A 16,035-nucleotide genomic window follows, 5' to 3' on the forward strand; every position below is an offset into this window, starting at 1 on the left:
TGAAGTTTCCCTGCGGAATTAAGTAGATTTGTTTTAAATCTCAGTATGACTTTTGAAAGCTGACAAAGTGTTACTTTTAGCTTGGAAAGAATTCAGTCTGCACTAACAGTCTCTTCTAAATTAAATGAGTTGTGAATTGGGATTGAGCAGAGGTGCCACAAAAGAGCTTCATGGTTGATTAGCATGGCTAGTGTGAAGTGCAGAGCAAATACCTAAACAGTTTGCCTGCAAGGGGAAACAAGAAAAACCTTGCCACTGGTAAAGCTAAATCTGTGTATTGGCAGACACCAAGCTATCCCTTGGTTTGAAGTCAGCCCAGTTTGCCAATAAAGTTCTGTTTATTCTTCTTCACTTTGCAGTTCCTTACAGCATAATCAAATCCATGAAATCGCAGAGGATACCTTTCAAGGACTGTCCTCACTTCGTATTCTGTAAGTGTACATACTTGCACGCTGAGTAAGGCACGATAATGTTTCTGATTCCCATGTAAACTGATGTCAGCTGCCTTACCAAGGGATTTGGCTGCTACTGCACCTGGCTGACTGGGGAGAGAGGAAATGGGAGTGTTGTTTGGCTTTTCTGTCAAAAGTCATCTTACATTTGTCACTTTAGCTTTTTTCTCAGTACAGTGGCTGTTACAAAGGTTTGATGAAACTGCTAAAATAATCTCGTTTGGTATTCATTGCAGCGACCTCAGTAGAAATCGGATCCATCAGATCCATAAGGAAGCTTTCACCACTCTTGGAGCTATTGTTAACCTGTAAGTAAGCTATTTAGTGCAGCACCATCCTCTATCTGTCATTAAACTGCTGAGATAGTAAATGTTCTTAGCTTAAAACTGGTATGTGCCCGTGGAATGTTTCATCTCTCTGTGGGTCACAAAACCTCTCACTAGCTGAATGTATCCAGAGCAGAATTCTTGAAAGTGCCTGCTGCACTGACAGGCATTTGCCAGACCACTGCCTCAATGTCAGATGTTGAAAAGCCTTCCTACTGCCATGAAGTGTATGCCATATGATCTTCAAACTTACTTTGTAACACTGTCTTAATATTCACATTTCAGAGACTTAAGTTTCAATGAACTTACTTCAATTCCAACTGAAGGTCTGAGTGGACTGAACCAGCTTAAACTTGCAGGCAATTCTGAGTTGAAAGAAGCTTTGGCAGCAAAGAACTTTGCAAAGCTCCGGTATGTTGGTAAATAATGCTACAGAGTGCCTTGCTTATTTTCACAGTAACAAGCAACATTACATGAAACCAGCTTAGATAATATTCATGACAAATAATCAAGCCTTTTGCTGAGTCCTGTAGGGCTTTAATGTTGGAATATATGAAAGGGCACTTGAGTATGCTGGTACAGAAGCCATTTGCAGTCAATTTTCTTGGTACCTTTTATATTTTTCCTTCACTGCTTTTCAGGCAGATATCATCTGACTTTAGAGTAGTGGTTTGGGTGGATTCCATTTGTTGTTGAACAGAGCACATCTGTCTTTCGGAGTGTGGAGGACTGGAGCAGATGCACAGGTGTCTGATTCTATAATCACCACACTTTATACATATGCTGTTAGTTCTTGGAGGCAAATGTTAAGAGTAACAGTAATCATTCAAATGGAAACCTGGTGCTGATTTCAGTGGGAGGTGGATCAGACAGTTATTAACTGCTTTGCATTTTCAAAGATCTGTCTGTATATTAGTATTTCAGTCCTAGGAATAGGACAGAAACAATAGGAATTGAAATTGAATTTTCAATCAGCTAATAGGAGTTTTCACATCAGCTTATAGGAATTGGAATTGAATTGAAAACAATAGGAATTGTTTCCTATACCATCCAGTGGAAAAAATGAAGGTGAAGGTATTGTTAAGTTGTGTAAGGCCAGCAAAGGAATCTGTGTCAGGCCTTAGCAGTCCCATGGAAGCAACAGATTGTTTTTTAGGTTTTGACCTGTGTTTGAGAACTAATGCCTTGAGAGGTCCTCTGGACTAATGTTCCTCCTGAATATTTACAAGAACAGAACTCAGGAACAACGCTGCAGATACCTGATGTTGTAGTCTTGAGACAGAAAAATTAGCTTCTGGTCTGCTATTATCTCATTGTTTATGTGGACTTTTTAAAACTCTGTACACAGCTGTACTTCTCTACCACGATCAGGAGTCCCATTCCTGTCAAATGCACACATTAATTTAAAAAAAAATCTTATTTTGGGGCCTCAAAATGAAGAGTGAGAAGGAAAGATGTAATTTTTAACATTGTGATCATCTGGGAATTAACTTTCTTACAAAACAGTTACCTTCAATTAACTTGCTCAATTATCTTTCAGTTTCATTAGTGTGGCAGTGCCACTGATCAGAATTTGTTTTGTATGTGGAGTAAAATGAGTAGTAAAGAGAGCGAAGCATCACAGAATTTTCTTTGTACTCTTTGCAGCAGACAAGACTTGGGCATCACCTGTCCTTCCTCTCAGTGCAAAATTTCACCAGAAGTGGTTACAACTGATCCAATTTGAAATAGTTTTTTATTAGCAATTGTGGGGAAAAAAAAGCTTCAATTTTAGTACTGAAGTGTGCCACTCGAATATTTTTAATACATGGTAATCTTAACTCAAGTTAAAATGGGTAATACTGTTTGTTCTGTCTGTGTTTCAGGTCACTTTCTGTACCGTATGCTTACCAGTGCTGTGCATTTTGGGGTTGTGATTCTTACTTAAACTCTAATGCTGAAGATTCCAGTCACCAAGATCAAGGTGCCTTGATGGATCGTGAGAAGGGTAAGTGTTTCACTGTACTAAACTGGCAGTATTATTTAGGGCCAGGCTAGACTGAATAACCGTGTATGTTGTTGTCTTTCAATAAGGCAATTTGGAAACTGTAAATCTTTATAGGGATACAAAAGCTGTCTCTGAAAGTGCTTAGCGGTTGCTTACAGACAGGTGGTAAAATTTGCCTGTTTAAGAAAAAAACAGATTTTTTTTTTTCTTTTAAATTCTAGGCTGCCAGTATTGTCTCTGTCGTTTTCTGCCAGAACAAAAATGTTTTATGCTTCTCAGTATTTTGACCATCCTGTTCAGAAGGGGCTTATCCTTCCACTGTATACCTCAAGGTCCATAGGTCTTTCCCCTGCTTATAAAGTATTGTGAATAGCTAGGACAGGCCGTAGTAACTCAAACTGCTGCCCCGATTTCCGCACTGAGCGTTCGACCTTACATGGCCAACCAGAATGGCTTCACTTGTGAAAGGCTTGAATGTTGGTGAAGAGTTAGGGCTTTGATCTTTCAAAGGACTACCATTCTAGGCAGCTTCGCTGCATTTCACTTCACTGCACTCCCCTCCAGCCTTCCCCTTACGACTAACCTGTTTTTCATTTTTACTTGGCTACAGCTGATGCAGATGTTCTAAGAAATGAGGAAAATGAGGAACTGGGACAGACTATTATTCACTGTACACCAGCAACAGGTAAGTCTTATAATGTGCTTTAGCCGCATTGTGAACTTCAGTCATGGTGTTATGCAAATAGCTGCCTGCAGAATTACATGTTTCATTCCTCGTAGTCATTCTGTACACAGAAAATTAAATTCTACAGTGCTTAGGTGAAACTTCATTTGATGTCAATGTTGTTTTGGATGAGCAATCACAAAGATCTGGCTCAGCTTTGGACTGCACAGCACTACATTGGAGAGCCATGCTAGGAAAAAAACCTGAAGTTTGTTTCCATTAGCACAACGTATGAGACTGTAATACTTTTATTTGGAGCTTGCTGTGTTTAATGCACTGTTCCCTAATTCTGTGTTACTCTTGCCAAAGAGATGGCTGTGGAGCAGACTGAATGACTCACCTGTTCAAGGAGAAGTCAGCCTGTGCTTTAAAAGCTTAAATTGAACTGCTGTCATGGGTGGTTTTAACTAAGCCTGATGTCTTTGCAGGAGAAAGGATGAGCAGTGCTCATGTGTTCTGTTCCCCAGCCCTGTTATAGCAGAATTAATTGACAGCAGAGGGCTGTTACAAGTAGCTGGAGCAGGCAGTAGCATCTTAAACTGCTACAGATATTTGTGCAATGAGTAGTCTTACTGGCGTACCAGAACTGCTCTGATTCAGACTTGAACAGTCCAGGAGTGTTGAAAGTCTTTGATCTTTGCAAACAAATACTCTCAGCTTTGTTGCTGTCCTTCTGCTTATCTTCCTTGAACTGCAAATTTCCACACACCATTCCACTCAGCTCCTAAAGCACTTGCTGTGGTGCCTCCTACTTCCTTGTCTTCTCCATGGGCTCTCCAGAGGATTCCTTCTATACATCTTGTACCCTGCTGTTTGCATGAACAGGAACACATAGATGGGGGAACAGTATGCTTCCAGTGAATTTATTTCTGGATAAGCAGGGTTTTTCCAAGTCTTGCTTCAGTCTCTTTTCCTAGACTGGTATTTTACATCCATTTTGAAAATCTGTGTGTTCTTCATCTTTTGGGCTAGCTCCAGTTTTAGTATACAGAGTATCACAAGGTTTTCTTGATCACAGCAAAAAAAATTGTGGTCAGAAAGTCAAATATATATTATTAATGTAACTGTGCGTGATCTGAACATTAATTTGACCAATAGGGCTTATTTGCATTTGATCTCCTGCTCACAGAATGAGAATTCAGATGGGGTGTTACACAGGTTAAATCTTTAAAGCCTTTAGCTCTCTGTTTTTGCCCATGCCGGAGATGCTGTAGCTCTAAAAGGAATGAAGAGCTTGTTTTACAAGTTCACAATTTGCCTTGTTTTTCACCAGTCCCTCCCATACTAACAACTTGTTTTCTATGCCATGCTGTCGTCTGGTCATAAGTAGGACACTCCACCCACCATGTAAGTTCTGAATCATTGCTCATCTCGTAGATCCACTTTCCACTTTGCCTAATGGCAGGAATGGAATGCTGAACAGTGGCACTCGAGTGGCGTAGCACTGAAAGCTGTGAAACTTACCCTTCTGAGCATGAATTTCCCCCGGTGGGCTGCGAATATTAGTGAGCAAGGAGGGTAACTTTTAACACTGAGGATAGTTAGACCTTGGGAGAAAGACAGGAAAGTGTGGTGGGTTTTCTTTGTCTAAAAAGACCTCACTGTGCAGCTACTAGACAACAGGCTTCAAATTGATTTTGGAAGCACAGCATTGATGTTTTTAAATTTCATAAGTAGGAATTTGTTTTTATTTTTAAGTAGATTCAGCTTGGCAAGTATTTCTGCATCATGTTAATGTGCCGTAAAAATAATTATTCTGGTAAGGATGTCTTATTAAGAAAAAAAAGGGGATTTTACTGGTCCAATAATCCAGTTAGCACCATTGTTTCTTTCCCAGAAATGGAGCTTCCTTGTTTAAACAAAGATTTTTTGGGTTGTTTTTGACGTGTTAGTTCAGTAATCTCTGGAAGTTCCTTTAAGACTCGGAGATTTTTGCAGAGACATTTAATCATTCTCTGCAGTTGCTCCAGCCTTCACTAGGGATGTGTTGTTCTTCCCTTCCACCTGCCTAAAGGGAAAGCATGAGCTGCGCAGAGCTGGGAGTCAGGGGCTGAGCCCGGCTCAGAAGCTCCAGCCCGAGGTGGCAGCACCATTTGGCCTTTTTCTGCTCTGCCTTCAGCTCCCAGAGTGCCTGACTGCAGGGAGAGATCCCCAGCTATTGTGCTTTGGACAATTAGCAGGGCCTAATGGGGATGTAGGAGAGGTTAAACTCTTCTAATTGTTACTTAAAATCAGTAGGATTTCCCCGTGGAATAAATAGCAATTAGAAGGATTAGAAGGGTAAGCAGATGTAGTGACCTTTTATCCTTGTCTTTCCTCATGCTATTTTGCTTATTGGCTGTCTTTTATTATTTAAGCTTTTTTCAAGCGGCAAAAGAAGAAGAAAAAATTAATTTTTCCTATATGATTTTCCAAGTTCACAGTGCCTTTCAGTGCTGAGGGTGGGGAAGGGGACTTGTGGCGAATTCCTGTCTGCATTAAAGCTGATAAATTGAATTTGTCAACTGCTTTACAGATGTTTCTTTGTGACCAAAAGTTACTCCAGAAGGCATGTTTGTGAATCAGCTTTTGAGAGAACATGTTATTTCTAAAAAATCCTTTCCCCTTATAAGTGGGTTGTGAACATTTGCTTTTATTTTTTTACCAGCTTTTAAAATGAAGTATGAAATCTAAAGAAAATAAAAGGTATTTAGGTGGCACTAATAAAAGCTATTTTAAGTAGCTAAAAGGTAATTAAGTTTGTTTAGCTAGCTCATTTATGCAAAGTATTCTCAAGTGACTATTCACAGTAATTATTATTTCAGGCATAATTAATTAGTAAATAGCTTCAGCAGAATAGTTTACTTTGAGCTGACCTATTTAGCAGTTCAGCTGTGTATTCATGATTTAATGAGGAGTGCTCTTGTAATACCTTTTGAAAATCTTGCTTATTAAGGCCTGATTTTTTTTCCTAAATTGGTTGTCTTTCTGTTTGTGTTTTCTGTTTTTTCTTCTAGGTGCTTTTAAGCCTTGTGAATATTTATTGGGAAGCTGGATGATTCGACTTACTGTCTGGTTTATTTTTTTGGTTGCTTTGTTCTTCAACCTGCTTGTCCTGTTAACAATATTTGCATCCTGTACTCCATTGCCATCTTCCAAACTGTTTATAGGCCTGATTTCTGTGTCTAACTTATTTATGGGAGTCTATACTGGTATTTTAACTTTCTTGGATGCTGTCTCTTGGGGAAGATTTGCTGAATTTGGCATATGGTGGGAGACAGGCAGTGGTTGCAGAGTTGCTGGGTTTCTTGCAGTCTTTTCATCAGAAAGTGCCATTTTTTTCCTGATGTTGGCAGCTGTTGAACGGAGCTTCTCTGCGAAGGAGATCATTAAAAAGGGGAAAAGCAATCGCCAAAAACAATTTCAAGTTGCAGCAGTTTTTGCTTTCCTGTGTGCTGTGGTAGCAGGATGCTTACCACTTTTTTATAAAGCAGAACACTCGGCATCACCTCTTTGCTTGCCCTTCCCCACTGGAGAGACACCTTCGTTAGGCTTCACAGTAACTTTAGTGCTCCTGAATTCATTAGCATTTTTGCTAATGGCTATTATCTACACTAAACTGTATTGCAACTTGGAAAAAGAGGACCTCTCCGAAAACTCGCAGTCCAGCATGATTAAGCATGTTGCTTGGCTAATCTTCACGAACTGCATCTTTTTCTGCCCTGTTGCGTTTTTCTCATTTGCACCGTTGATCACTGCAATTTCTATCAGCCCTGAAATCATGAAGTCTGTTACTTTGATATTTTTCCCATTACCTGCTTGCCTGAATCCAGTTCTGTATGTATTCTTCAACCCAAAGTTCAAGGAAGACTGGAAGCTGCTCAGGCGCCATTTGACCAGAAAGAACGGAGCGGTAGCAATTGCCGTCAACGCTCAAGGGGGCTGTGTGACGCAGGATTTTTACTACGACTGTGGCGTGTACACCCATTTGCAGGGTAACATCGCCGTGTGTGAATGTTGCGAATCGCTCCTTTTATCCAAGCCCGTGCCCTGTAAACACTTAATAAAATCACACAGCTGCCCCACGCTGGCAGTGGTGCCTTGCCAAAGGCCGGATGGCTACTGGTCAGACTGCGGCACCCAGTCAGCCCACTCCGACTACGCGGATGAGGACGACTCTTTTGTGTCGGATAGCTCAGACCAAGTGCAGGCCTGCGGCCGTGCATGTTTCTACCAAAGCCGAGGATTCCCTCTGGTTCGTTACGCCTACAACATACCGAGAATTAAAGACTGAAAAGGCTTTTTGCCGTCAGCCGTTCTAATAGAGGTATAATGCTTCGTAGACTGTTGCCTGCTTTGACCTTTTGAGCAGGAAGCACTTTTGTAATCATCGTTTAGTGTCATTTGTGAAGAAGGGAAGCGGGCAGTAACTTCTTGAGCCATACATTTAAAAATAATTAAAGAAATAAATCAATTGCCCTAACTGTAAATAATTGGTAAACCAAATTTGTTACCCAATATTTTTACTCTTTCCACGCAATAGTGGCTTTTTTTTTACAGTTTTTTTCATAGTTTTTTACATGCTAATGGTGTGTTTCCACATTGTACTCCAGTTGTACTTTGCTTCTGCTGTTGGCAAGGTAAGTTCTGTTGATTTTCTTTTTTTCTGCCAAAGCACAATATAAAGGACAGCTGTTTAATGTTAAAGAAATTATTTTTAAATGTGACTTTTCTATAATTAAGCAAAAAACCTCTCTTGCTAGCTTTGTATAATGTATTCAGCATTGAATCTCAGGATGAATTCTACTGCAGGGCCAAAAAAGGGATTAATTCTCCCATACATAACTGTGACAGCAATATAGGAATACCATGTTTGTTTTGTATTTCAAGCCAAGGTTCAATTTTAAACAAAGGTTTTGTTGCAATAAAGCACTAGTAATCCACAATATTTGTAGCCTATGAAATAAGTATATGAACAGCTGTCAGGAATAATAGGCTTGGACACAATTTTCCAGTGATAATGCATTACTTGAGGTGAACCACAGCAACTTTCTCCAGTATTATGAAGTTGGGTTACGCTGTTGGAAGGAGCATCACTGCACTGGATGGGTATTAGCAGCACTGTCAACATATACAGCTCATGTCTTTACAGAAATACTGGCAAATACTCTGTAGCCTGTTGAATTTGACAGCACCCCAGTAATATCTATGTATAGACTGAGATTTTAGCAAATGGAGGGGAAGCAGAAAGCAATTTTGCAATAAAAGCATTTTTGCCAATTATTTTACTGAGAGTGAAGTACACTGTGCAAAGTCATTGATTTTTAATGTAAATCGGTACATTATCTTTAAACCATTCAAGTCCTGAGACCCAAATGATTTAAGTACAATCAGTGATCTATTTATCTATATATGTTTTGAAATCTGATCAATACAAGGCTATGAATGCATGATTAAGTAATTATGTGTGTTTCTTCAACAATACACTAAATCATGAGCAAATCCACTGCCATCCCCGTTTCTCTGGAGACATTCTCATCAAGATTTAAAGCTAGATTGCTGTTTTGAGAATTAAACTGTATATACTGTTCATACAATGAATTTTTATCTTTGTATTGTAAATTATTTGATAGAACACATGATGGGAAATGTGGCTTCAGTTCATTTTGTTAATTAAAGCTACCTCCTAAACAATAGTGGCTGCCAGTAGCAGAATGTTTAAAATGTGGTTTATATACTTTTTGCATTGTAAATAGACATGGTTGTATATTGTCACTGTAATAAAAACAGAATTCTTGTATATCAAAATCATGTAGTTTGTACAAAGTATGGGAGGATTATTTACTATACGCTGTTAATTTTGTAAGCCAAAATATTCACATGTAAAAACAGAAGAGAAGAAAACCAACTCAGAGTTGTTAATTCTTATATTTACACTCATGAATATTACATCTGCAATTAGCATGGAATGTTACACTGAAAGCAAATAAAGGGTACATGAATATTGATTGGTTATTTCTCTGTTTGTCAAAAGTTAAAGCTTAAAATGGTGCACATGTAAAAATGAAGGTAACGTGTCATCTGCTCTCTACTGCATGTGCTGAGAGTTTCAGGAGAGAATTGCCAGCAAAGTAAGCAAGTTGCCAATTCACAAGTGGATTTATGATCTCGGACTAATGCAGACTCTTGGTGTGCAAAAGGTTAAAACCTTCAGATCAGCTTTTGCCCTCTTTTATAAAGCAATCTCTTTAATAAAGACATTATGATGTATTGTATCTGAGTTGAAATGTTTTTTAATATGGCTCGGAAAATCATACAGATTATGATTTTGGTTCTGATACCATTTCCATGCTCAAGACTTGTGGAGGCTTCTTTAGACAGTTTTTTAAGAGTCCCAGTCTGTTCCACACTGCCTCTGTTGGTCACAGGTAACAAGAGTACTTCTAACAAGACTACAGTAAATGTCAGATGCCATTTCATAATCAGTAGGGAAGGAAATCCAACCATCAGTTTCAAACAATGTTCTTCAGTATGGATTTATTTATTCTTCTGTTTTACAAATAAGCCTTCACTGAAATGCTATTAAAATGGTCAGATGCAGTCCATTTGGAGTTAGAGTATTTACTTTATACATCGGTATGTTTTTGAAGTTACAGTTGCTAATGATTATTTTTTAATGCAGTCAGCCCAGTGTCTTCCAACACACAGGTTTTATCTGCTGGTAGAGGTGAAAGAATTACAGGCACTGGCCTGTAAATGAACCTGTCAGAAGCAGTGCTGCAAAACTTGTCTGTCTCAACATCACCACGTGCCCAGCACCTACGGACGATCACACAAGGAGCACCCAGAGAAATCCAGGTGCCAGGTACTTAATGCCTCCTTTGCTGTGTCTTTGCTGGACCAGCTGATCTAGGTAGCAGGGCACGATGCAGTGTGCAGATGTTCACAGCTGCAATAGGAAAGCCGTCCCCTGAGAACTTGCTCCTTCTTGCTACTCCAAAAGCGGTATCAGACATGTGGGGACAACATGCCTTAAAGCTGTGCTGTGCTGGTAATGCGTGCAGCTTTTCAGTAACCTCTACAGGTGGCTTTCAGAGCTGTTGCCTGGGCAGCCACCTCCTCAGCTAGGCAAAGCTTCCTAATTTCTGTTTTGATACTTAAACAACTGAAACTTCCCAAGTTACACTGTTCTGGGGTGTCTGCAGGAAATAAATCCTCTGATTTCCTAAAGTCTAAAGCTAGCTGAAACTTTCAGTTCTTAAATGTCACATACCTTGCTTCTAAGCCCCTCTAAACAACTGTCCTGAGCTCCAATGTTGGATTTAGCAGAAAAAAAGAATTTGCTGCTGACTTTATTTAAAGGAAAACTTACGGCAGGGAGAAAATTTTTATTTGTTTGTTTTCCTTCCTCATCTGCTCTTATGAGGAAGCATCTTTCTGCAGGGAGACAGTCACAAATAAAATTGCTGGAGCTTTCGCTAAGATATTCCCTACCTTTTTCCCCATTAAGAGTAATTTCTTATGGACAGCTGTTAGATGCCTCTGTAGCAGTTTGCTGGTGAGATCTCTTAATTTGAAATGGAGCTTTTTTGTTCTCTTACAGAAATAATGCATCTACTTAGCAACTTTTTGGTCTAGATTGCTTTTTAATGCCCTTTTTAATTTATTTCCAGTAGACTTTCTTATGTTTAGTTATAAATTTGCTCAATAATTTTAAAGTTATATGAAGATGCTTTTCTCCAATAATTCTTTTGACTTTGATTAGTGTTTTTAAGCCTTCTGTTTTAATTTACAGGGTAAGAATTTTTAATTAAAAGGACAGTGCAGAGTTTGTTCTATATGTGTGCTCAGTTTAATTTTTAATTACAGATGGTTTTGATCTTTTACTGCTAGCATAAGAAGTTTATTTTTAGTTAGAGATTTTTCTAATACTACATTTCACATATTGTATAGTACGATCTGACCGATTTACTCGTAGTGCTAGAATTCAGTTGAAGAGAAGTAAATAAGGAAATTAATGAAATCTGAAATGGGATAATACATCACAAATTACTGTTTTCTTCACTGTTGTATACTGTAAGATCTTGGAGGGTGAATGGACACGTTTCATATGTTGCATTCTTGGCAATACACTATTATATCATTTAGATTTTTACCTAAGAAATACTAGTTAATGTTCACTGTGGCATTTCCTATAGGGAAGTTATTCAGATTTGAGGGTAACAAAATATGAAGTGTCTCACTGGTTTCTGGTAACAAAAGAGTAACCTGTACATGTCTTTTGAAAATTGCAGCCCAAAGTGAACAACTAAATCTGTTAGTAACTGAAGCTTTAAAAGAGATAAAGACTTTATTCGAGTGTAAACAAGATAAAGAAATGAAGGCTGTTCAAAAGCAGCAGGGCTGTGATTTCCAACTAACATAAAACAGCTGAGTTGTGGACATCCTGCTGTTGATTCAGAAAGATGGGATTTGAATATAAATGTGTTTCCTGGAGTTCCTGCACATTTCCCTAAGAGAAATTCTCGCCTTCTCAAGGCCTCACTCCTTGAAAGCAGATGGCTCCACATCTGCAATGAACAGAATCTGGCCTGGGACTGCAGTGGGTACAGTGTATTGCAAAGTTGAGAAGGAAAACTTGAAGCAATCCAAGACCTCTCAGATTTCACATCCTCTAGCCAAGCAGAACTACAAATGCAGGCACAAAAGTAGCCACTAGACGGGTATAGGCAGTGCTCATTCAGCTTCAGCACCAAATGTGAGCCAAGTAGCTTTCTTCCTCGCTGCGATGCCTGCTGCACCATTTTTGCCCACACTGGAAAATCTGGAGACTTGGGAAGACTTCTTAAATTTGACTGCATTTGGCTCGTATTTTCTATTTTGGTTTGGTTAGGGTTTTTTTCCAGGTTGCAAATAAAATTAAGATACACATTCTTCAAGCTTAAGGCATGTTGTCTAAGCCTTAGTTTGTGCCTAAACTTAGTATGGCTTTTTTTTTTCCCCAGTAGAATTATTTTTATGCTTTTTCTGTGTTCCTGAATGCAAGTGTGAAACTAGATGTTACATGTGAAAGCAGTCTTGCCTGATACTGTTCATTAAAGCTGGCTGTATTAAGTTGAACTGAGGAGTTTCTAAAATTCAACTATTTCATAAAGAAGAGTTTGCAAATTCAAATATTTAATAGAGTTGTCAAATCAGGGTAGTTAGTGATTCAGGGTAGTTGATTTAGCCTTGAATTTAATTAATTTCTGTTTGTAAATTGTCTATAAACTGCTTTCTTGACATCATTTTATGTGTGAAATGGTTTTCAAATACTGTGGATAGTGAATAGGGATTACTTTTGAGCAATTTGTCAGGAGCATTTGGATGTTTGGACACACAGATTAGCATGACTGAACAGACAAAGTATAGGTCTGTGAATATATAATTCTGTGTTTACTCTAAATTTAACTCCCTGTTGCTACGTAGCTTAAAGTACTTATTCCATAATCTGAGATGGTGTTGGTTCAGTTAGCACTGAAAGACTGAATGTAGTTTTTGTCATTTCTTTGGTAAGAAATAAGGCTGATTTTTCACAGTGGTAACAACCTTAGGGGTGTGTGTATATATTTATTCACTACACTCAGTTGTTTGTGGCAATTTTAGTGCTTCATCATGTCAGTTTGATTTTGCCCACAGGCTTTAGCAGTGTTGGCACTTAATTCCTGCCAGGGCAGATGCTTTTCAGAGGCAGTCTTTCCTTCTATGGCACGAAGTTCGCAGAATTAACATATTGCTATGAAGCCTGTCCTTGTAACCTGCCATTTGTCTGCTTGTCAGTCCTTCTGTGGCCATTGGAGCTGTGTTACCTGAACCTGCAGGATTGTTGTTTTAATCCCTAGTACTTTACAAATGACATTGTTTAAGCTCTTACCTTGCCTGTATTAACTAAGGCACTGTGACTGGAGCAGGACAGAGTGGTAGGAAGAGGAATAACAATGATACTATTTTATACTTTCACTTCTCTTCAAAGTTACATGTGTCTGCCATTCCAGTAACGATGCTTTAATTCCCTGAAAGGTGAACTGGCCTTTGCTGCCCTCTGTATATAGACAATCTCAATGTGTAAACTCTGGTACCTTGCCACAATACTAAGGTTTGTTAATAAAAGCTGTTTGCCCAATTCCTGTTCTTGAATCCTCAAGGAATTATCATTCTGTATAATAATACAGAGAGGGAAGAGGAAGACTTAGAAGTCTGTGTTTTTGGCAAGATTGCAGCTGGCTGCTGCCTTGTCTTGAGGCATCCATTTCATGGTTTCTGGCCATCCCAGATGAGCAGCTGTGGGGCTTCATCAGAACAAGAGATGCCCAGTGCACTGAGCTCCAGAATTCCTCAATTTGGTGACACACAACTTTTTAAATTTTTTTTCTTCCTTCTTCTATTCATTTAAGACTGCCAGGTTTTGCTATGAAATAGCCTTTAAGGTTGGGGGAGGTTTTCAAGCCTTCCTAGGATGTTTTGAAATTACTTTGGTCTGTAGCTTGTTGAAACACTTGGAAGTTTTCATGCTCACCATGACGTGGAGCTTTGCTCACAGTGCTTGTGCACTAAACAACTTTTCTACTTCTTTTACTTCTTAGCTGCCTGCAGCACATACACGGATGTTCACATACGTGTTTTCTGTTTAGCAAAGTTGAAGCATTCAGCTAAGAATTCAGCCTGATTTGGAATTTTCTTGTCGCAACTTTACTTGGCATAAACTTTAGGTTGTAGTGATGTTCTGTTATCTCCAATATTTGCATCAGCAGCTTAAATTATTTTAACGGGTGTAGTTTGTTGGCTGTTATAGACTGTAGCTAGTAACACTTGAATCTTTATTTCATGATGGTAAGCTCAACAATCTACTGCAAGTGGCTAGAATTATTTTAACATCACGAGTATCAGTTTGCTGCACAGGATGTAGTCAATATTATAGAAGTGCTTACTTAGATCAGAGATGCATTCAGGCCTTTTTTTTGGTATTTTTCAGCTTGCTGGAAAACTGTTCCAGATGATCTGTTGATTATCAGCACTTGTTATTAGTCATAGGATAACATTTGGTTTTTCCTTACAGGAACCATAATAATATTTCTCCAACCTGCCAAAATGGCAGTTCCCATGAGATCGTAAGCCAAATTAAGAAGCTCCACCACTGAAATGGGGAAATCCCTCACAGCTCACCTCTGCCTTTCCCTTCCTTCTGCTTTGTGGCTGTGCACTCCTGGCGCTTCCCTTGTTTTGGCCTCAGCACTTGTCAGACGTCTCCCTGAGCTTTAACTTGCTCAGACCACAAGTTACTTGGTCAAAGGCTTGGATGGTTTTCTACTACATCAGTAAGGTCTGCGGCTCAGTGAAGGGTACAGTGAGGCAGAAGGAGGGAGAAGTACATGCCTCTGAGAGGCCAGAGAGATGCAGCCCTTTTGGTAGGGAAATTATGGACTCTGGTGCCTGTCAGTCTGGAGCCCAAGCGCCAAACAGCCGTGTCAGAATTCTCGAGTATGATCACTTGGGTATTCTTTTGGACTGAGTTGATGATGGCACTGAAATGCTTCCCAACTCACGGCACTCATTTTAGGTGGTGCACACACAATGGTTGCACAGGTTTGATGGCCTTCTTACATCACTGAGCCAGTGAAATTCAATTTTTATGGTAGATCAAATGCCACAAATTACTTTCCCATTTTAGACAAAGCATTTTTAAATGACAGCTTATTTTTCAACACTAAAAAGATACTTCTTGTTAAACTCACCTTCCTGGAGATTCCTTGTAAGAACAATTATATCAATACAGCAATCAAATTTACAAACACTTCCAAACTGTTATTTTAGTGTCAGTAATGCTTCTGCTCAGTCAGCCACAGCAAAATTGCTCAAGCTATAAAAACCTACCCACTGCTAGTCAGTGATTATCTCCTTGGTAAATGAGATTTGAAGGCAATTAAAAGCTTTGGTGCTTCATATGATTGAGATGATCCTGTTTAAGGGTTTGGCTAAAAGGCAGTTGCAGTGGCCCAGCATCAGCAGGGAAGAGGAACGGTGTTCCTGGGCTTTGGAACCATAATGGAGTACTGACACTGTATCCAGGAGCAAACAGGAAAGGACAGGAGTGTATGAAAAAAAAACGTTTATTTAGAACAAATAGTTATAGACTCAGTGGAGAATTAACTGGACACCATTAGCATAGCAGAGCTGTATAAAAAAAAAATCTTTAAATCAGAAATACGGTTCTAATTGTGGGGCCTGAAATAGGACACTCCAAACAGCAATTTCTAACAGCTAAGTCAAAGCTACCTTCTGACAGAATCACATACAGATGAGGTTGCCAGTTTGTGTTTACTGACCTGGTAAATGTGCAAAAATATTACAGCTATAAACAGTTCATATAAATTAGGATATGACAGTGTCAGTGATCACTGTGGAGGTGACCAAGGCCAGGTAGGCAGGCAGTGACAGGGCCTGCTGCTTTCCCTGTGCCGGAGTCCCTCCCTCGTCCTGGGAGGCCTTTACTTTTACACAAAACCAATGTCTCTTTCCAGACACTGCCTC

General features: G+C 39.3%; 1 protein-coding gene across 1 annotated transcript in view; it reads left to right on the top strand.

Moving 5' to 3' along the window:
- Positions 1 to 7,762, top strand: part of LGR4 (leucine-rich repeat containing G protein-coupled receptor 4) — a 72,501-nt gene extending 64,739 nt beyond the window's left edge. The window contains exons 14-19 of the mRNA XM_010181303.1: positions 360 to 431; positions 689 to 760; positions 1,064 to 1,189; positions 2,644 to 2,771; positions 3,376 to 3,450; positions 6,486 to 7,762. Coding sequence (XP_010179605.1) covers positions 360 to 431; positions 689 to 760; positions 1,064 to 1,189; positions 2,644 to 2,771; positions 3,376 to 3,450; positions 6,486 to 7,762 — 1,750 coding nt within the window. The remainder of the gene's footprint in view (positions 1 to 359; positions 432 to 688; positions 761 to 1,063; positions 1,190 to 2,643; positions 2,772 to 3,375; positions 3,451 to 6,485) is intronic.
- The last annotated feature ends 8,273 nt before the right edge of the window (positions 7,763 to 16,035 follow it).

Source organism: Mesitornis unicolor, unplaced genomic scaffold, assembly GCF_000695765.1.
Source record: "Mesitornis unicolor isolate BGI_N332 unplaced genomic scaffold, ASM69576v1 scaffold7273, whole genome shotgun sequence".
NCBI lineage: Eukaryota > Metazoa > Chordata > Aves > Mesitornithiformes > Mesitornithidae > Mesitornis > Mesitornis unicolor.